The sequence below is a fragment of the Protopterus annectens genome, chromosome 1.part2 (assembly GCF_019279795.1).
Source record: "Protopterus annectens isolate FY-2018-M chromosome 1.part2, PAN1.0, whole genome shotgun sequence".
NCBI lineage: Eukaryota > Metazoa > Chordata > Ceratodontiformes > Protopteridae > Protopterus > Protopterus annectens.
In genome coordinates this window covers 315,306,914-315,329,168 of record NC_056727.1, presented here as the reverse complement: position 1 = coordinate 315,329,168, position 22,255 = coordinate 315,306,914, and the positions used below count along the sequence as shown (strand labels likewise).

The window sequence follows — 22,255 nt, the reverse complement described above, 5'->3', positions numbered from 1 at the left end:
ACATTGTGATCTGTAATGAGGTAGGGAACAGGGGGAGGAGACCCTGGAGAGGTGGAGATATGCTCTAGAGAGAAGAGGAACGAAGGTCACCAGGACTAAGACAGAATATATGTGTGTGAATGAGAGGAAGGAAAGAGGAATGATGAGGATGCAGGGAGTAGAGGTGGCGAAGGTGGATGAATTTAAATACTTGGGATCAACAGTTCAGAGTAATGGTGAGTGTGGAACAGAGGTGAAGAAGGGAGTACAGGCAGGATGGAGTGGGTGGAGAAGTGTGTCAGGAGTGATTTGTGACAGACAAGTACCAGTAAGAGTGAAAGGGAAGGTCTACAAGAGGGTAGTGAGACCAGCTATGTTATATGGGTTGGAGACAGTAGCATTGACAAAATGGCAGGAGTCAGAGCTGGACGTGGCAGAGTTAAAGATGTTACGATTTGCACTGGGTGTGATGAGGGTGGACAGGATTAGGAATAAGTATATTAGAGGGTCAGCCCAGGTTGGAAGGTTTGGAGACAAAGCCAGAGAGGCAAGATTACGTTGGTTTGGACATGTGCTGAGGAGGGATGCAGATGTTGGGATAAAGATGCTAAGGATGAAGCTGCCAGGTAACAGGAAAAGAGGAAGGCCTAAGATAAGGTTTATGGATGTGGTGAGAGAGGACATGCAGGTGGTTGGTGTGACAGAGCAAGATGCAGAGGACAGGAAGAAATGGAAACAGATGATCCACTGTGATGACCCCTAATGGGAGCAGCCGAAAGAAGGACAAATTGAGCCTCATCCACCTCTAACCTTGCCATATTTAATTCTTCCATAAACATTTCTATTTGTACCATTTCGCAATCTCCATATTTCTCTGCTTTGTACAGACTTTCATAAAATTTCCGAAATACTTACAGTACCTCTACAGGATCCCTTGTTATCTTCCTTATTATGGGCTCCCTAAGCTTGGCAATACCCTTTCTATTTTCTATTGCTTGAGCCGCTAAAAGATTTTGTGCACTGGCATTATTGTCAAAAAAACAATTGCTTAAAAGCAATCTTTCTAAAGTCCTGCATATTATCAAAGTAATCCTTTATTTTCTGCTTAGCATTCCACAATTGCTCCTCTTCTTGTTTTGTGAGAGTCCCCTTATTCTGCAATATTTTAACATTTGTCAGTCATTTTATCCCTCTCCCTAGCTATATTTTCAGAAGAAGTTTGTCTTCTCTAATAACACCTGAATAATAATCAGTACCCATTCCTTAAATTCTTCTTTTTTCAACAGATAGGTGGGGAAGTGCCAATGCCTCATTTTTATTTCGGTTATTATTGGTGCGTGATCTGAAATAGTTATTGGATGCAGATGCATATCAAAACTTTCAATTAAATCTACAGGTTCCTATAAAATGTAAGTGCTTTTGTATCTTAGGGAATAATATGCAAATTTGCTCCAATCTTCTGGTACTGAATTCATATCTTCCATGCCAAATATGTTCATAAATTTTTTCAAAAATCTACCCTCTTTTGTATTTTTTCCCTTTTTTGTCCCACAGACACATCTTCCCTGCTGGAAATTCCAATCCCCGTCTATAAGGACTATTCTCTTCTGAAAACTGATTATTTATCCCAGAATTTTCTTAAGCTCCTTTATAGCAGTTTTAGGTGGAAAATAAACTTCCCAATCATTTTAACCTTAACACCAAAATTTCCCTTCCACCCCCTAAACTTAAAATCCCTGATTACTTCTGTAACCTTAAAACCCCATTCTCGCTCCCTAAACTTAAAACATTGCCCCATCTCCTCCCTAACAGTAAAGTCAACGATCACTTCCTAAACTCCTCCACCACTTCTTAAACCAAAACCTCCCCTGCCTGTCCCTTACCATAACTTTAAAACTCCCTTCACAAACCTTAAACTCCCCTCTTGCTACTAGACTTAAAACTCCCCTCATACTCCCCGACTTAAAACTCCCCATTGCTGCTGCACTGACTTTGCTGAAACTTGATTAATGTGTTCAGGGCAAGATAAAGCAGCTCCACTCTCTCCACATAACTGCCCCATTTTGCCTGAACTTATATTCAAGTTTGAGAGTGAACAGCAGCCTATGGCTTTTGCAAGACACACAAGTCCCTGGCTTTGAGACAGTGCTCTTTGCATGCCTGGGACATGGGCCCTTGTGGAAGACTCATGAGAAATACACGGAAGAAAGTATATGGCTGGATTTTTTGATCACTGTACCATGTGGTGCATTATAGCTAATAATAGTAATGTCATTAAGAAAAGGATTAACAAGGCTAATTGGGAATACAGATGAGACAAAAGAAATGAAGCAGGTATTATAAAACTTATGTGAAATTCATGTAGGTGTGAGGGACTTTTACACAACATGATAGATAAAATGGTAGGTAGCTTTTAAGAAGAAATATAGATCTAATTTTTTTGTAGGTGGAGAAAGAAATTATTAGAAAGGAAAAATGAAGAATGTAAAATATTACAAAATAAATATAAAAAAAGTATTAGAGAATAGAAGTGTCTTGATTTTAAAAAAAGGAAAGGGAGATATAAAAAATAAATACAAGTGAGACAAAAGAAATAGTAATGAAACATTTATTTATTTATTTAACATTTGTTGACTAGGAAAGTCTGACTAGGATAGAGCCTATTTTCATTGGAAGCCCAAGGAGGAATACTCCAGGTGCATATCTTTGGAATGTGCATGGAAAACGGAGTACCCGAAGGAAACCCAGTTGAATGCAGGGAGGACATGCAGACTTCACACAGAAGGCACCCCAGCCAACAATTGAACCAGTGAACCTCTTGCTGTGAGGTGACAGCATTAGCCACTGCACCACTGCACCATATTTTTAAAAAGAAGACAAGAATAAGGAAGTCCTTTTTTAACAAAAAGAAACATTGGAAAAGAGTTAATGTTAATGGGGCAGATAGAGAATAAGATAATATATTAACAGAATGAGAACAAAGCATGAGTAGTGTTAATATGTTGAAGAAATGTGTGAAGAAGAAAAAACAAGGAAGGGCAGTAAAGCAGTTGGCTGTTAAAAGTTGAAAGGGAGTAGCAGGCAGTGAAAGAACAAAGGTTATGTTTAATAAGGGATATAGCGACAAGGTAGCAACACTACATTTTTAAAGAATGTAAGTTGGATAACTTTTGAAAGTACAGTAAAAAAATAAAGCTGTTCAGTGGATATTAATGTAAATGAGATACTTTATTATATATGAAGGTGGAAATAAAGAAGAAAAAGTATTGGATAAGATAGTTGTGATATGTTTGCGTTTTTTGAGGGCATTCATCTTTCCTTGCAAAGTATGCAAGATGAGTGCAGGCTGTCTTGCATAATTTACAAGACCTTTCCAATTCATAGACACCCCCCACCACCACCTGTGTTCACTCTCAGTACCAGTGTTTGGAGATCCACACTAAAATGTGGACGGAGATCCACACTAAAATGTGGTACTGTTTAGGAGAAGTTTATGTAAATGACCTTCCTAGTGCACTACCTAATTAACAATGCTTGAGTAGTTTGTCGTTCCTAGACACCCAGACTATGCAAATGTGGGCCATGGTTGGGATCAAAAGGCATTACATATATGCTACATTCTTGTGGTGCATATCTATACCTTTCAGTGATGGGAATTTGTGCAGGGTGTATCTGAGTCACCTTATACTGCATAGATAGCTGAAGGAGCTAAGTAGTATGTCTGTAGGCTTAGTGTGTGAATGGCTGGTGTGTGTGTGTGTGTGTGTGTGTGTGTGTGTGTGTGTGTGTGTGTGTGTGTGTGTGAGAGTATATACATGGGAAACAGACATCTGGTTGAAAATTTGGAAATTTGAATATTGAATATTTGTAATGCCAGCACAATCAATTAAACCGGCATTTCATTGAAAATTGCCATCATTTCTTAGTGCAAGATTGTGGTATAGGGGGATTGGGGACCTTACCCTTTCCCCACTGCATGGCAATCTCAGAGATGATATATAATCATCGTGGGGTGTGGGGGATGCAGTGGGGTTTGCCCCCAAAATATATATTTTTACTTTTTTGTGTGTCATTTTAATCAGCTGATGTTTGACCATTTCTCTTCAATCATTTGACATTTGAAAATGTGTTTTTTGATCATGTATGACAGTCATATGCACATATACACACACACACACACACACACACACAGACGTGTGTGTGTGTGTGTGTGTGTGTGTGTATATATATATATATGTGTGTATGTATGTATGTGTGTGTGTGTGTGTATATATATATATATATATATATATATATATATATATATATATATATATATATATATATATATATATATATATATATATATATACATACATATATAAGAGAAATAATAACCAAACAGGCAACCACATCAGGTTACTCCAAAAAAGATGGTTTATTAGTTAGTGCTTTTGTACTTTCTCTCCCATTGGACTTGGCCAGTCTAATAAACATGTTAAAACACAACCAAGTTTAAGTAAAGTTTGTTGTAAGTCACGTGTTTTATTTTATACCAGTCACCACTCATTTCACCTCACAAGTACTTCCCTTCATATAGTTTAATGTATTAAAATATGTCTTGGAAAAATTCACAAACTAAAATAGTGTTCAAGTTAGCAGGAATTAAACATCAGACCTTTTGCTTACAAAGCTAATTTGTTAACCACTACATTAGAGAACATTCACCACAATAGATGAAGATAATACTCCATTGGTCTCCTATTTTTCAGTTCTGTCTTAATCCTAATAAACTCATTCAAGCCAGGAGGAAGTTGGTTGCTAGCAAAAGCTGCCAAAAAGTTCCCTCATGCTAAGCAATAACTCAGCATCTCCTCTTTCAGAACTTCTCACATTCTCCTTAACACAAAACACAGATTTCTTAAAATGTGTACATTAAGTGGAATGTTTGTATAATGAATTGTAATTATCTCTACTTTTCATAGCATATACATGATTTGTACACTTTGCTGAAGTTTCTTTCCCATTTTGCCAACATAAAATCACAGCATTCGTAACTACCACAACTGAAATGTTCTTTAGCACCATCATGCCCCCCAACTCTCCCACCCCCTACTCTTGCTGCTTAATTATTTACTTGGAGGTTGAACCCACTTTGGTGAAACTGCATATTCATGTCTCATGGTTGTGCAGCCTCTCACTAAGAAGTCATTTTGGGATTTTAACTTGAATCCTTTTTTTTTTTTTTATTTTTATTCTGTCATTCACACTTGTTTTAATTTTATGCACACGACCTCCCATGAAGTATAGAACTGCTGTTATAGCAGTAATTTAAGCAACTGTACTTAAATTTCATTATGTACATATCCTCTAAAAGTTAAAAGTTGTGTTTATAACTGTGAAATCCACTTTAAGGATTACTTTTTATTGAATGGTTAATTAAATAGCTTCACAGTTATCAATCTTTTCCCAGGGCGTAATTATGAAGCTGATATGAAGAAAAAAGAGTAATATGTAAAGAAAGAAAAATAATATAAATGTAATACAGTTTAGAGATAAACTGCTTATGCAAAATTAAACATGTTTATAGCTTAAAAGCACTTGAAACCTTACATTCTGCATCAAGCTTAATTTCTTTAACCTTTAAATGTAAAGTTAATTTCAATGTGGTAAATGTTACATGCAAGTGACTTGTAGTATTGTGCTGTATTCACTGGATGTCTGACTCACATAATGTAATTTGTCTGTTTGACATGTAGTTTGACATTACCATCCTTTTTCAAAAGCACTGTATTCATTATTTGGTAATCCATGTGTTTTCATTGTAGGTCGTCAGAGAGTTCACAGGCTAGCTGCAAACACAAGGTATTTCAGAGAGCGGTTACATCAGATGGGGTTTATTATATATGGCCATGAAGATTCTCCGGTTGTGCCATTGCTTTTATTTATGCCTGCTAAAACAGGGTAGGTGTATTATTGTTCATTTTTCTTTTTTGTCAAACTTACAACTTCTCAGGTAGCGCAATGTTTAATACCAGCAACTACTTAATGAATGATGACACATTTGACTGTTGACATAATGGTGAAATAATAAACTCCAAAAAATGGCGCAAGCCGAATGTTAAATATGTTCTTCTGAAGTTACAAGGCACCAAACTATGAAGCAGCCAATTAAAAAAAAAAAAAAACATACAGAATGCAACTCAAACTTATAAGTGTGAAAGTTATTCAAACACGAACAAAAAAACAAAGGCACCTTATTGCATTGGAAGCACAGTCCCTTCTAAGAGGAAATATCTGAACATTTCCATCCTTCCAGTGACCTTTTGTAGAAACCATGTGCAATTCAATTTTTAATCAAGTAATCACATAATTTCTTTCGGATGCCAATATAGAAGTGTCTAACATACATATTTAAAAACATTAATATACTAAACATAGTTTAATATCTAGTGCTTCACTGAAACCCGCTGCTTTAAAACTGTTCAGTGGATAAACCCAATAAACTTCCTTCTTTGTTAATAAAGATTGTATTACCCTACCCTCATTCTCTTACATGCTTCTGGCTTATAGATCTAAAATGTTCTACTGCACTCTCATAACATTTTCTAAAAGTGACTAGTAACTGATCTATCAGTTCACTTATGAGAAATGCCCTAAAGGTATTCACAGATCTTACATTTTTAACATTCTGTTAGAAATCCCAATGTAAATTTTATTGCAAGAGTACATTAATACTTGTAAAACAAAAGCTGTAGTACATGATCCAATGTTGTTATTTCCATCCAGCTCAACAAATGAATTATCAGATCCGAACGGATCCAACCTCAGTATTTTTTCAACAACTTGGATCCAGAGTTCTGGCTCCTCCCCTATCCATAATTCCCTCTAGTCCCTTGATTACCTCTGATCTCATTTGGCACTTGATTAATCAAGACTCATGTTCAAGGGCTCTGAGCATAGTGTCAGATTAGTATCTTTTTCTGTACTCTTTCCTCACATTTTTTATCAGTTTGTTATTCAGATCTTATATCTATATATTTACTGCTTTAACTTTGTTGGTAGTTGTCTTTTTTAGGTAGATGTTTTGGGAGGATTTTCTTGCCTTCCCTCTTCCACACACAAAAAAAGTTCTTGCTTTGCTGTAGCTTTTTTTTGTGCATTAGTGTTGATAGTACTGCTAGATAATTTGTCTCTTGGATATTTAGTGCAGTTAACTGCTCTTTATTATTTTGGTTGTTACAGTTCTGTGTCTTTTTACTGTTGGTAGTTGCTTGTGATTCTGTTTGTATTGCTTAGGGATAGTCCACTTAGATGTAGAGTGCAAGACCTGTGCCTTTTTGGGGCCAGAGCTCTTGCCAACCAATGAAACAAGCTGGTTCTTAAGGGCCTCCTCCCTACCCAAGCAGGAGTTTTAGCAACTTCAGTGTTTGAGGTTTCATCTCCTTCCTCTAAAAAGTCAAAGACGATGAGAGCCAGCAAAGAAAACGAGAAAGAGAGAAGTAAAGAAAATGAAACTGAGAAAAAAAAAACAAAAGAAGTCTGAAAGAAGGTCTTCAGATCTATCAGGCCTGTATGGCCTGGCTCTGAAGACAACAATGCATTCAGATCCATCTATGGAGCAGGTGTTTTGGATTCATTCTCCAACTCCACCTTGCTGCTTCTGTCCACAGGATAGGCCACACTGCTCATCCAGATCACCTTCTGTGGCATCTTCTTTCGGAACCTTCTGATTGTGGAGGAGCATCTAGGAAGTCTATGTCTACAGGATGATGCAGAAGTTTCTCCAGACTCAGATTCTCCTTGTACAGATTCCATCAGTGCTTCTAGGTATGGTCCCTACAATCCCAGCCAAAATCTCTCCTTTACTGGTAGGACCTTTGGAGACAGTGCCTACACTACAGAGTGACCACCACAAGGCACCCATGTCAGAGCAGACATCACTTTTTTCTTTGACTCAGATTGTTTCCCCTCACCCTTTCAACTCCTGCTATGTCTGATCAAAATGGGCATTGGAGCTGAAGTGTCAGGTGTGAGGCTTGGGGTTCTTCACTGACTCCAAGATTTTTGGGCCGTCCCTACTGTTAGGTGGTTTGGCTCTGGACAGCCCAGTGCCGATGTCTGCCTTGGAGTCAAGTTATATTAGTGCTGGAGATGTTCCTTCTTTAGTCTGCTTAGGTCAAAGGGGTGCAACTTTGGCTCCAATCTCAGCTTCCACTTTTGAGATGGTCCTCTTCATGTCTAGAGAGGAGGTTTCTCAATACCACTCCACTCTGTCCCGACTCCCCTTGGATTCTGTAGCTGTTTCTACTCGTTCTGTTTGAAAGGGACAATCTCTAACCCATGAGTTTGCACTCCTGGTAAGTTCCCACTCCAATTCCAACTCTTCCCCAGCAGCTACCATAGGGAGGGCCATAGAAAAGGCCATGGTGGTTATGGCAGCCACCAGAAGGGAGTTCTCAGAATAGAGCATATCTGTTCATCACTCTAATAGAGACTCAATGATGCTGGATAGATTTGGAAATTGGCTTATGCTTCAGCAATGTTTGCACTTTGTATGCTGAATTATCTGACCCGCATGGGATGTTTTTGGAGGGATATGACTAAATAACTGTCCAAATTTCTCTTGAGTAATCTGGCTGCTGACATTGAAAAATCAGTCTATGGCTAAGATGTCCATGCATCTGCTCTCCAAAGCAGCTGATGACATGGCATGGGTGGCAGACCCCAGCATTACTATTCATCATTATGCCTAGATACACCTTTGCAGTTTCACAGAAAGCTTCAAGAAATCCTTCATTAATTTCCCCTTTGATATTTCAACATATTTTGTTCCTAAGGTAAAGATATGCTTACCAGAAGTGAAGAGGAGGCCAAGATCTTTTCTGCCATAGGCATACATTTTTCCACCCCTCCAAAGAACTATTTCCCAGAACCAAAATGGAAAGAAGCTGTGGTGTAGAAAGTCCCAAGGTTTTGGCCAGGGCACTTCTGCTGCTAGACCCCCAATACTACCGGAGCAGAACGGGGAATAACTTTAATCACTGCCACTCCAGGGTACAGGTGGCCCACAGGATTAAGGGTTTCGAGAAACCCTTTCAGCACTCCTGAAGTGTTGCAGACTGCCTCACTCTGGAGGCAGTGGGGGCTTATCCCTGCACCTTCATACCTGCCTGGCCATCACTCAAGATTCATGGGTGCAGAATATAATCACCAGAGTGATTATTATAATAATAATGATATTATTCCTTTTGCTTTCCCTCCAAAGAAGAAAAAGAGAAAAATAAGTTATGTACCTACCATAACGTTCCATGTTAGTTGTCTTCATCTCTCCTTCTTTCTTGCTGGTTGGGATTGGAGCCTTTCCTCGGCTCCGTCTCGGCCATCTTCTATAGCCATCTTCTATAGCTCGAGAGCTGTTTACTGGCTTGAGGCTACCCCTTATCCCATGATGCCTAGCGCTAGCTACCCAGATCTCGTTTGTAATAGCTAACCCCAGACATAGCCAGAGAATCAACCTGTCCAAACAAACAGGTTGAGCAAACCTGTTGTACTCTCTCAGTCAGTAGAGGAAACAAACCAGAGAAAACTCAGCCAGTGAAACCAAAACTCCTCTCGTTCCAATAGGACAGGGGGACGGAGGGTGGGACACAAGAAAGAAGGCGAGATGAAGACAACTAGCATGGAACGTTATGGTAGGTACATAACTTCTTTGTTAAGTTGTCTATCTCGCCTTCGTTCTTGCTGGTTGGGACAGCGTCCCTAGCACCTGCAATTCTGGCTGGCTCATTGGAACAGACTCTTCAGAACAGTGGAACCAAAGTCAGCTCTGCTCCTGGAGACCATATCTAGCTTGTAATGAGAATTAAAGGTATGAGGATTTGCCCACGTAGCAGCTGCACAGATAGAATCCATGGGCAACCTAGATTGGAAGGCTACAGAGGTGGCCAATGCCCTAGTAGAATGACCTTTTGGTTTGATAGGCAACTCTTTGTTTCTCAATTGATAAATGAAATTAATAATGTGAGACAACCACCTGGATAAGGTCACTTTGGAAACTGGGAGACCTTGTTTGCCTAGGGCGTAGGAAAGGAATAGTTGGTCCGACTTCCTTATATCCTTAGTCCTATGCAAGTAGAAACGCAATTGTCTATGAACGTCCAATTGGTGTAATTTGTATTCTGCCTTGTTGGTGTGGTTAGGGAAAAACACAGGAAGGTCTATAGATTGATTTAAATTGTTTTCTGAGCAGACTTTCGGAAGGAACGAGGGATTAGTCCTCAGAGCAACCCTGTCCTTATGAAAAACCAAGTATGGAGGACGAACATATAGTGCCTGAAGTTCAGAGACGCATCTGGCTGAAGTAATAGCTACCAGAAAAAGTGTTTTCCAAGATAGAAACTTAATGGAGCAGGATGCTGCAGGTTCAAAGGGGGGCATAATTAAGGAGGTTAGTACCAAATTAAGGTACCAAGGAGGAGGGGGATCTCTCACTGGAGGTCTAAGGAGAGTAGTCCCTCTTAAAAAGGCTTTACAGAGCTTATGAGACATAATGTTTGAATTAGACAACCCAACATGAAAGTTAGAAATGGCCGCCAATTGAACCCTTATTTTAGCAGAAGCGGACCCAGAATGAAAAAGCTGTGCCAGGAACTCCAAAATTTTGTGGACTGGGGCTGAAAAAGGATCTACGTTCCTATCCTCTGCCCAACAAGAAAAATGTTTCCATTTGTTAGCATAAGTCTTTCTAGTTGTGGACTTGTGAGAGGAGACAATAATCTCACGCACGGCCGGGGAAATGCTGGGAAGCCTGGCTAAGGTTGGAAGTGGAGCAACCAAGCTGTGAGCTGGAGTGTTTGGAGGGATTGATGCAGCCCACCTGATTGATGAATCAGTAGGTCTGGAATCGGATCCAGAGTCCAGGGCTGATCGAGAAGATAATGGTGCAGGAATGGAAACCATATCTGTCGAGGCCAGTAGGGGGCAATGAGGATCATTTTGCAACCCAACGATATTGCTTTCTGTATGAGTTTCGGTATCAGGGGAAATGGAGGAAAGGCATAAAGAAGTCCCTGAGGCCATTCGTGGACTAGAGCATCTCTGGGTGTGTGACCTGGAAGTGGAAGAAGGGAGAAGTTGTTGCTGCATTTCATGTTGAAGGGGGTGGCAAAAAGATCGCAGCAAGGCTGTCCCCATTTGCGGAAGATCAGATCCGCAACTACCTGATTCAGAGTCCACTTGTGAGGCATGAGAATAGCTCTGCTGAGCCTGTCCGCTATGACGTTGGACCTCCCAGGGATGTGCGTCTCAATCAGAAATCGTTGGGAAGAAATAGCCCACTGCCAGAGTCTGAGTGCTTCTCGACATAGGAGGTAGGACTTGGTTCCACCCTGCTTGTTGATGTACCACACCACTGACATGTTGTCCGTTTGAATTGCAATAGTCCCAGAAGGGAGAGAGTCTTGAAGAGCTTGCAACGCTAGGAGCATGGCTCTCATTTCTAGGATGTTTATATGCAGGTGGTACTCGTGAGGCTGCCAAGTGCCTTGGACTGTCCTGCCCTGATAATGCCCACCCACCCTATCAGGGAGGCGTCTGTGGTCACTGTGGTTACTGGAGGGGGCTGAATGAAAGGTATGCCTTGAGTCACTAGTGGGGAGACCATCCACCAGGAAAGCTGCCTTTTGCATGCTTCTGTAATCATGATCGTGTGAGACATGGGCAGCTGTTGGAAAGACCACTGTGTGAACAGAAGCCACTGAAGGATACTCATGTGAAAGCGGGCCAGTGGGATTAGAAGAATGGCTGCTGCCATGGAACCCAGAGTTTGAAGAATGAACCTGACTTGGATTCTTTTGCTCTGCATCAGAATTTGTACTTGCTGACGAATTGTAGACACCCTTTCTGGCGGTAGCCTTGCGGACATGTTCCTTGTTTCCAAGTCTGCACCTATGTAGGTGATTGATTGACAGGGCAACAAGGCAGATTTTTCGAAGTTTATTGTAATGCCTAACTGCAAGCAGATTGTGATTGTGTAGTCCCTGGCTTGAAGAAGTTGATGCCTGGTAGTAGCAGTGAGGAGCCAGTCATCTAGCTAAGGAAACACCTGGAATCCTCGATGTCTCAGGTGATCCGTGACCACTGCCATACATTTGGTGAACACCCTGGGAGCTGTGGTGAGACCAAAGGGCAGAGCTCTGAACTGGTAATGACTGGCTCCCAGCCGGAAGTGAAGGAATCTCCTGGAGCGCCTGTCCATTTTGATGTGGTAGTACACATCCTGAAGATCTATGGAGCACATCCAGTTGTCCTGACCCAGAAAGGGTAGAATGGACTGTAGCGTGACCATCTGAAACTTTGTTCTTTGAACAGACTTGTTTAGTCTGCTGAGATACAGAATTGGTCTCCAGTCCCCTGTCTTTTTTTGGTACCAAAAAGAACCTTGAGTAAGTTCCGGATCCATGTTGGTCTGCCGGGACTTCCTGGATGACTCTTTTTTTTCTAGCAGTCTTGAAACTTCTATGACTGCTTGGTCCCTCAGATTGGGTAGAACATCCTGAAGAGATTTGCTCGATGGTAAGGGGGGTTGAGAGAAGGGAATTTTGTAACCTCAGGATATAATTGACTGTACCCATCTGTCTTGTGTTAAATTTAGCCAGGCTTTTGGGTACAGTGAAAGTCTTCCCCCGACTGCCTCCAGAGGCAGGCAGCCGGGCAACCCTTCAGGGATGCTGAAAGGGCTTCTCAGAGAAGGATTCCCTGTTGCCATGGTTCTGCAGACCCCCTCTGCCACGAGGGTGGCGTCTATTGCTGTTATTTCCCCCTCTGCCCCTGGAGGAAAAATCACTACGTGTGTCAGGCAAGGCTCCCTGGGATTTTCGGAACCACACTTTACCACTCTTCTGACCCTTGGAGTATGGTCTGGAAGGAGTGGAAAAACAGACTCCCACGACAGAGAGAGTCTTGCCTTCTTGCTCACACCTAGCCAAAGTGTCTTTCACCTGTGGTCCAAAAAGAAAGGAACCATCAAAGAGGGTGTTGGTGAATGACGCTCTAAAGGGTTACGCAAAGTTACACAGCCACATCCATGCATGTCTCCTAAGGGCCACTCTCGTACCTGTGGCTCTACTCGCACCATCAGCTGCATAAGAGATGAGCCTCATGGAGGAGTTGACTACAGAATTAAGGGTCGCCAGCTGAGAAGCCACTTTAGCCCCCTCAGCTGATGGATCTTGAAGGTATCTTCGAGCTCTTTAAGGAGATCCCTCTGAAGCTGGGTAAAATGGCATAAGTAGTTCAGTGACCTCATAGAAAAGGTCACTGAAGCAAACATTCGTTTCCCATATCTGTCCATGGTCCTAGACTCTGTTACGAAGATGGACAGAGGAAGAGGTTTCCGCTAACTCTTTTTTGGTGGCTGCTGCTACCACCATGGCATCAACAGGAACCCCTTTGGTAAGGAACTGCTTATCATGGGGTGCTGTGATGAATTTGCCAGGTCTCCTCGGAGTTGGTTCCACTGTATCCGGGGCTGACCAAGCCTTTCGAGCCACCACGGACATAAGTGGATTGAAAGGCGGAGAAACCCAGGAGGTGGAAGGTCGAGAACCGAACACATCCAGGAACACAGACTCATCCTCAGTAGGGGTTAGGGGATTCCAGTTCCCACTCTGCTTAAGCATTTCGAGGATGTCCGAAAAGGAAACATCTTCAGAGGGGGATCTCGGGGACCCTTCTGAATCATCTAAGTCTGTATCCGAAGTGACAGACTCAGGGGAGTCAATGTGCTTCCTCTTGCAATTCTTCTTATGAGGGGGCTCCTGTGAATGTTCAGGGGAGGCCTCGGAAGTAGAGGAAACACCCAGTGGGGTGCCCTGGAGTGCCGGTTCCCCATGCTTGGGGTCTGGAGGAGGAGCAGAGGTTGGCACAGGCGCTACAGGGGATGGAGCCAGTGGGGCCGATAGTGGAGCTGACTCAGTAGCCAGCACACTCCCCATGACATCGAAGGCATCCCTGCCACGATGCAGAGAAGGCTCCGGTTCCGAGGAAATCGGAATCCTTCTCCGCACCGAGGGAGACGGCTCCAAGGCCGATGTAGGAGCTGAGCTCACCTGCACCGAAGATCCGAGAGGGAGAACGGGGTCGGACAAGGGTCTGATGCCACTCGCCCCCTTGGAGCTGACGAGAGAGCCCTGGTGCCCAGGTCCCTCATCGGACGGCACCATCAAGGGAATCGGAGCCGACGACGGAACCGAAGGAGATAAAATTATCGGTGCCGATGGTTCCACTACTCGAACCCCAACGAACTCCGGCTCCGAGCTCAATGGAGTCGAAGGAGAAACATCAATAGAATTGGACGGAGCTGACAGCTGTTGAGGAGGGCTGGACAATATTTTGGAAAGTGCCTGCAACTTTAGTTACCTACTGACCACTCTCTCCACGTCGTGATCCGAGAGCCTAGAGGATCAAGAGGAGTGAGATGATCTGTAACTGCACTCACTTTGCAGCAGGGGAGACTGAGGAGCCGAATGTATCGATTCCATAGAAGGGGACCTCAGCCTCTTGTGGCTCGAAGTTTCTGATGGTGCCGATGGGGAGATAGTCTTATCGGTTCCAGCCGGAACCGAAGTAGCAGGTAAAGACTGAACCAAAGACAGCTCCGAACTTGGAGCCGACGATTTGGTAGATTTAGGGGATTTCACAGGCTGAGTCTTGGCCGGTGAATCCTGGGACTTTAAAAGGCCCCTAAGAATTAGCTTATTCTTACGCTCCTGCAGAACTCTTGGACTAAATGCATGGCAGATAGAACAAGAGTCCTGCAGGTGCACAGCGCCTAAACAATAGACGCAAGAACTGTGCCCATCTGTCAGCGACATTTTCTGACAGCATGAGTCACACTTCTTGAACCCAGACACCTTGGATTCTTTGGACATCCAGTAACAGGAAAAATACAACAATAGCTACCAAACAAAATTAAATTAAGGAGAAAAACACAGTACAGTACAGACTAAAGCTAAAGTTTTTTTTTTTTTTTTAAATAGGAAAGCCTCTTAACTCAAACGGCTAGCCTATAAAGAAGATAGAAGGAAAGCCTCTAACTTAAACGGCTAACCTGACAGGAATAAGGGGAAAGGGGAGGGAGAGGGAAAACTCTCTAAATTAAACGAGTTCTAAAGGGATGGGAAGGAATCTACAAATACACACGTACTAACACAACAAATATATGACTAACAACTAACAAAAAATCCCTAGGAAAAAGACTATTTCTGGTAAAGAAGTTCTATAAAGAAACTTTATACAAGCCTGAGCCAGAAAAATGACACCTCGCAGCTGAAGCGGCAAATGAGATCTGGGTAGCTAGTGCTAAGCATCATGGGATAAGGGGTAGCCTTGAGCCAGTATAGAAGATGGCTGAGTCAGAGCCGAGGATCGGCTCTGATCCCAACCAGCAAGAACGAAGGCGAGATAGACAACTTAACATTCCCTGTTCCATCTAGTGAGAGGGAATTGGCAGTTGCAGAAATGTAAAGCTACTAGAAAAACAAGTCGTCCAAAAGGTCCCACTAGACTAGAGAGGATCCGGATTCTATTCTGACTTCTTTTTGTTTCCAGAAAAGACCAGGATTCTCAGGTGGATTCTGGACTTAAGCAACCTCAACCATTTTATAAAACAGACAAAACTACAGTTGGTCATAGTTCAGTCCATTCCACCTCTTCGGAGGAAAGACTATTGGATTTGCCTGATAGAGCTGCAGAATGCCTACCACCATATCCAGACAGCAAGGCAGACCAGGCAGTTTCTCCATTTCTGGCTGGGAGCCAGTTATTTCAATTCAGAGAGCTGGCCTTTAATCTCACTACAGCCCCCAGAGTGTTTACCAGATGCAAGGCAGTTGTTGCAGCATATCTCAGGCTGTAAGGGTTCCAGGTATTCTCCTACTTAAGACTACTTATCTTCTTCATATCCACCACTGATCTACTTATCCAGTGCAGGGACTTTTTGCTCCACTTACCCCTTACTTGAGAATTATGATCAATCTAGCCAAAAGCCAGCTGACACTATCACAGATGATAGAACTTACAGGGTGCCACCTGGTCCTGTCTTATTTAAACGCTCCAGCAAGACTAATTTTATGGTTACTGGGGTCATTGGCTGTGTCTTTCACATTAGTACCTAAGGCAAGATTTTACATGAGAGTTCTATAGTGGACACTATCTGTACAATGGTCAGTGCTGCACCGACCCCTTTATTTCTCAGTTCATCGTACATCATTTTGCTGGAGCCATATTCATTGGTGTTTCACCACCCTGATAGTCACATGAGGTCGACCCTACACCTGGCCATCCTCTATAACCACTTTGACCATGTATGCCTCCCTTCTGGGGTGGGGGCATTATGAATGGAAAGTGGCTCAAGATACATGGTTGAGAACAGAGACCAGACTTTGCATCAACATCTTGGAGATGAAACAGCCCTCCTAGCTTTGCGGGCCTTTCAGGACTCTCTCCCCAAGGGGGTAGTAGTTGGTACCTATTCAGATAGACAACATAGTAGTGGTCTGGCATGTCAACAAGCAAGGGAGAACCCATTCATACCCATTATGCTGGGAAGCCATGAGGGTGTGGCAGTGGTCATTGTCTTCCCAATACTTTCTGGTGGCAGTGCATATCCCTGGGATTTCCAATGTTCTGGCGGACAAAGTGAGCAAGTCTATTCTTCTGCTTCATGAGTGGTCCCTCAGTCATTCAGTAGCAATGATGATTTTCAGTCACTGAGGCCAGCCTTGCTGCAATCTTTTCACCTCCCACATAAAAAATGCAGCAGCTGCTTTGCCTGATTCTGAGGAGCAGTCACTGAAAGATGCTGCAAACCATAATTGGCCTCTGGGTCTCCTGTATGCCTTTCCTGCCTTCCCCCTGATAACCAGGTTCCTTTAGAAAACCATGAGGTGCAAGGCAATGGTAATTATTAGTGTGCCTTTTTGGCCTCAGCACATTTGTTTTCCCTTCCTCTGGCCTCATCTAAAACTCCCTTCCAGAGTGTTGGATCCCCATCCAGACGATACCTCCCAACTGTCCCGAATTACTCGGGTTTTACTGAGTTTTGGGGTCCAAATAATGGGGTGCCATGATTCTGGAGTGGCACCCCTTCATTTCCGAATTTTCCCCAGTGTTTTTAAAAAGTTTTATTTTTCCGCATTTTTAGCTGACGTCATCACTTGCGTGATGATGTCAGCTCTAGCAGCCTGTTGGAATTGAGCTCAAGGGCTCACGTACACATTTCTAGCTGTTTTCTGCGTCGGAGTGCGAAGGACTGTTTGATCTCAACTGCACAGATCGATTGAATTGCTGCCATGCCTAATTTGAATCTCAAGATGTTCTGTAGTCCTATCTCACCTTCATTCTTTACATATGGGATCGGCCTATTTACAAGCTGGAAGACTTCTGGTTGGCTCGTGGCTAGGTAGGTATCCCATGGTGCACCAGTACAATCCCCAGATCTCGTTTGCCACGTCGACAAGTTCGGTTGTGCTTCTCTTTGGCTCTGGCTAAGCGATTGTATTTATTTCCACTTTTACTAAATTTTCTTGGCTGTTTAGTTTAAAATAGTTTAATATAGTTAAAACTGTTACTGCTTATAGTAATCAGTTAGCATAGTTGTTATTGTAGTTGTTATTAGAGTTGTTAGCTTTGCTTGCACCATTTGGTGCAATTTTTGGCCTTTGGCTTTTTCTTACTTTATTGGTATCCCATGTACTGTTTTTTTCTAGATTGGATTAGTGTAGGCGCCTTTTGCGCACTATTATTCTGTGTGTGTTGTTATAGTTTTTGGCAGTTTTCTGCTTGTTATTTAGCTTAATTAATTAGTTTGTTGTTAGCATATTTGGATTGCTAATATTGTTAACAGATCTATGTTCTTTTTGTGCTTGACTTAAGCCTGAATTTGTGAATTCTCACTCATTACTGTTCCTGTTGATTGTGTGATATTTTCTTACTTTCTCTAACTTTTGGGACTGTTTCAGTTAGAAGACCCTATCTCTCCTTGCCTGGGCTAGGCCTGTTTAACTTAGAGGACCTAGTCCTCCTCCTTCCCTTTCTCTGTGTGTGTGTGTCCTATACTGCAGAATGTCTAAAGAGAGTAAGGATCATAAGCCATCCGGCTTTAAGAAATGTATTAAGTGCTCTCAAAAAATGTCTATAATGGATGGTCACGGTAACTACGTTTACTGTTGGGGCCATCCATTTACAGGAGACCTGTTTATTTTGTCATGCATTTAGTCCTAGGGTGTTGCAGGAAAGGAAGAACAAGCTCATCCTAAAAGGTCTTCTTAAACCTTCCTTTGAGGAAGATTTGTCTAGTTCCTCATCATCCTCTAACTCTACCAAGGGAAAGTCAAAATCTTCTAAGAGGCCCTCCCCGGCACCAGCTGGTGTCTCAGAGCCACCTCGTAAAGTTTCAAAAACTGTCTCATCAGCTCCACAGACCTCAGAGCCGACTGAGAGGGGTATTGTTGTTGCAGGGTCGGTTCCAAGTATTTCGGAGCCGACCGCTGAGACTGTTGAGACTGTTTCTCGGAGCCGGTCTATAGACCCTCTACCGGACTCCATGTTATTGTAGTCTTCTGTACCTCTGAGAACTCGATCTCCTACTATGTCATCCAGGTCTTCCAGGAGTTTATCGGAAGAGGACGTGGAGAGGGTAGTGCTGATATTTTTGAAGTCGTCTGCTTTGCCTAAATTGTTGTTGACTCTGACCCAGTCTGCTCCGGAGCCACTCGAGCCTGTTCAACCCTTTGTGTTCATTCCTCCTCCGAGCCATACTGGTCTTTTGGAGCTGGAGTGTTTGGTACCACCGGTGGAACCTTCGGCTCCAGCTCCCCTTGTGGTTGTTTCGGAGCCAAGTTCTGCTCCGACACTTTCGGTGCCGTCCATAGTATCCAGGGGCCGAAGTGCTCCAGTTGGCCCCGACAGGGATGCTTGGAACCGAACTTCTTCAGTTCCGAATCTTCCTCTCAGCGCGTCGGCTAGGGTGAGTTTGGACCCTGCGTCTATCTGGCGTCGACGGCATCCTCGGTCTCCACGGAGCCTGGGAAGTTGGCATTCGAGATGATGAGGAGTGTGCTTTCCCGATCGTCAGCTCCTACCAGAGGTACCGTCACTCTTCCCCCTATAGCACCTACTTCTGTCTCAGCTCCTACTCCCTCCAGCAGCAGCAGAGACCCCCCCCCCCAGCCTCAGGAGCCACTGGCTGTTGGCCCCCACTCTTCCGAGACCTCCCCAGAATGTCCTTCTGAGGAGCCCCCACGGTAGAGGACTTGTAAGAGGAAGCATGTCGACTCCCAGGATGAGTCATTGACATCTGACACTGACCTCGAGGAGTCGGAAGGGTCCCCCAAGTCGTCCTCTGATTATGTCTCCTTCATAGACATTCTGGAGATCCTTAAACAGAGGTGCGGCTGGCCCACTGTCACCCCTTCTGATGAAGAGTCTGTGTACTGGCCTGGCTAAATATCACTCAAGACAAGTGGGTACAAAGAATTATTACCAGAGGTTATGTCATACCCTTTTCTTTTCCACCCTTTGTTCCTAAGAAGATCCCAGATGTTCCACCCAGTCACAGGGATCAGGCAACTGTGGAGGTCAACAAGTTGCTGTCAGAAAGAGTCATCCAAACCGTCCCAGCAGACCAAATAGGATCTGGAACTTACTCCAGATTCTTTTTAGTGCCACTGGAGTCCCATTCTGGACCTCAGCAGATTGAACGAATCAGTAAAGAAAGTTCCGGATGGTAACACTGTAGTCTATACTCCCGTTGTTAGGGAAAGACAATTGGATATGCTCAATAGATCTCCAAGATGCCTACTACCACATAAAAATGGACAGGGTGTCAAGGAGTCGTCTACGCTTCTGACTGGGAGCCAGTCACTACCAGTTCTGTGCTCTGCCCTTTGGTCTCACCACAGCCCCCAGGGTGTTCACCAAATGTATGGCAGTAGTGACAGCTCACCTGAGACGTCTAGGATTCCAGGTGTTTCTGTATTTGGATGACTGGCTCCTGACCGCCCCCACCAGGCATCTACTCCTTCAGAGCAGGGATGCTACTATTCAGCTTTGTGTCCAGCTGGGAATCTCTATAAATTGGGAAAAATCTGCCTTATTGGCCTCTCAATCTGTGATTTTTATAGGCGAAGAGATAGACACAGTAAACATGGTGGCTCGTCTTCCTGCCTAAAGGGCACAAAACCTGTTTCTTCAAATTCAGCATCTTCTCCCCTTACGAAAGGTCAAAGCCAAGATTATTCTGCACCTCCTTGGGACCATGGCTTCCACCATACTGTTAGTGCTGCTAGCCAGGTTACACATGAGAATTCTTCAGTGGATTCTGTCGTCCCAATGGTCCTTATAGCACCTTCCATTATCCCATCACATTCTGCTGGCAGACTCTTGCAAGACGGACCACCTTTGATGGACATTACCCAATCAACTGACCATGGGCACTTCATTTGTTCCTCACCAACCCATTGCCACTGTGACCAAAGATGCCTCACGAATAGGGTGGGGGGGGGCATTATCTAGGCAGGGCTGTCCAAGGCACATGGCAAGATCATAAGGCTCACCTGCATATCACCATTTTAGAGATGAGGATGGTGCTCCTGGCTTTGCAAGCACTTCACGACCTTCTTCCTCTGGGGACTATTGCAATACAGTCAGACAAACATGTCGGTAGTATGGTATATCAACAAACACGGTGGAACCAGATCTTACCTACTCTGTTGAGAGGCCATGCGAGTTTGGAAATGGGTGATATTTTCCCAGCGTTTTCTGGTGGCAACTCACATTCCAGGGACGACCAATGTGATAGCCAACAAGCTCAGACGGGCTGTCCTGATGCCTTACAAGTGGTCTCTGAAACAGGAAACAGCGGAACAGATTTTCCACAGGTGGGTACAGCCTTGCTGCGATCTCTTTGCCAGCCCAGTCAATGCGAAATGCAGCAGCTACTTTTCCCTCATCCCCCCTCTGGGGGAGTCACCCAGAGACGCACTTGTTCACGATTGTCCCCTGGGTCTCCTGTATGCTTTTCCTCCCTTTTCTCTCATTCCCAAGGTTATTCAGAAAGTGAAACAGATGGGATGCAAACTGATCCTCATTGCTTCTTACTGGCCTTGTCAGGTTTGGTTACCCTTCGTCGGGCCTGGATTCTGGACCCAGTTCCAGACCTGTTGACTCACATGTCAGGTTCACTTCACCCCTCCTTACACATCATTAATTTGACAGTGTGGCTGCTCCAGTTCCATCCTTAGTCAGGCTTCACGACTTCTCACCTTCCGTGACTCATATCCTTACGTCTTCTCATAAACCTTCCACTAGGAGACTATATTCCAGGAAATGGAAAAGATTCTCTCTTTAGGGCGGAGAAAATGGATGCTGACCCTTACACTGCCTCCATTCCAGTGGTTTTGGAATTTCTTTCTGAACTTTTTCACCAAGGATCTGCAGCTGCCCTTATTAGAGTTCATTTGGCAGCAATTTCAAATTTTCATCTAGGTTTCCCAGATTCTAACTTGTCTCATAAACTGTGCAAAACCTTCCTTAAAGGTGCCACTTTGTTAAGACCACCTGCTTCATGGGATTTAAATTTTGTGTTATCTAAATTAACATCTCTGCCTTTGAGCCTTCTCATTCGTCCTCTTTGAAATTTTTGTCATGGAAGACGTTTTTGGTGTCTATCACGTCTGCCAGACGGGTGTCAGAATTGCAAGCTTTGTCTTTTAAACCACCTTATCTGATTTTTCACAAAGACAGGGTGTCAATCCCTCCTTTGTCCCCAAGGTCTGCTCCCCATGCCACTTTGAATCAGTCCATAGAACTTCTGGTTTTCTTTCCAAATCACTCCAACGCAGCTGAGTACAGGTTTCACCAGTTGGATGTCCATAGACAATTATGTTTTTATTTGCACCGGACTAAAGACATCAGAAAATCAGATCAATTATTCATTTCCTTTTCCAAATCCAGGTTGAGCTTACCAGTTTCCAAAGTGACTCTCTCTAATTGGATTTCTAGCTGTATAGCTTATGTTTACAATTCTGAGGGTAAACCTTTACCCTTTAAAATCAAGGCTCATTCTACCAGATCTCAGTCTATTTCTGAAACCTTTCAAGCCAGGGTCCCACTTGATAATATTTGTGCAGCTGCTACATGGACTACCCCTCACACGTTTATTACTCATTACAAATTGGATTTAACCTCCAGGGGTAGAGCATCTTTTGGTTCCACGGTACTCAGGAGTATTTTT

At 43.4% G+C, this 22,255-nt stretch overlaps 1 protein-coding gene across 1 annotated transcript in view; it reads left to right on the top strand.

The window, feature by feature from the left end:
- Positions 1-22,255, top strand: part of SPTLC3 (serine palmitoyltransferase long chain base subunit 3) — a 1,995,977-nt gene that overhangs the window by 1,729,425 nt on the left and 244,297 nt on the right. Inside the window, exon 10 of the mRNA XM_044056235.1 lies at positions 5,787-5,922. Within this exon, the coding sequence (XP_043912170.1) occupies positions 5,787-5,922 (136 nt within the window). The remainder of the gene's footprint in view (positions 1-5,786; positions 5,923-22,255) is intronic.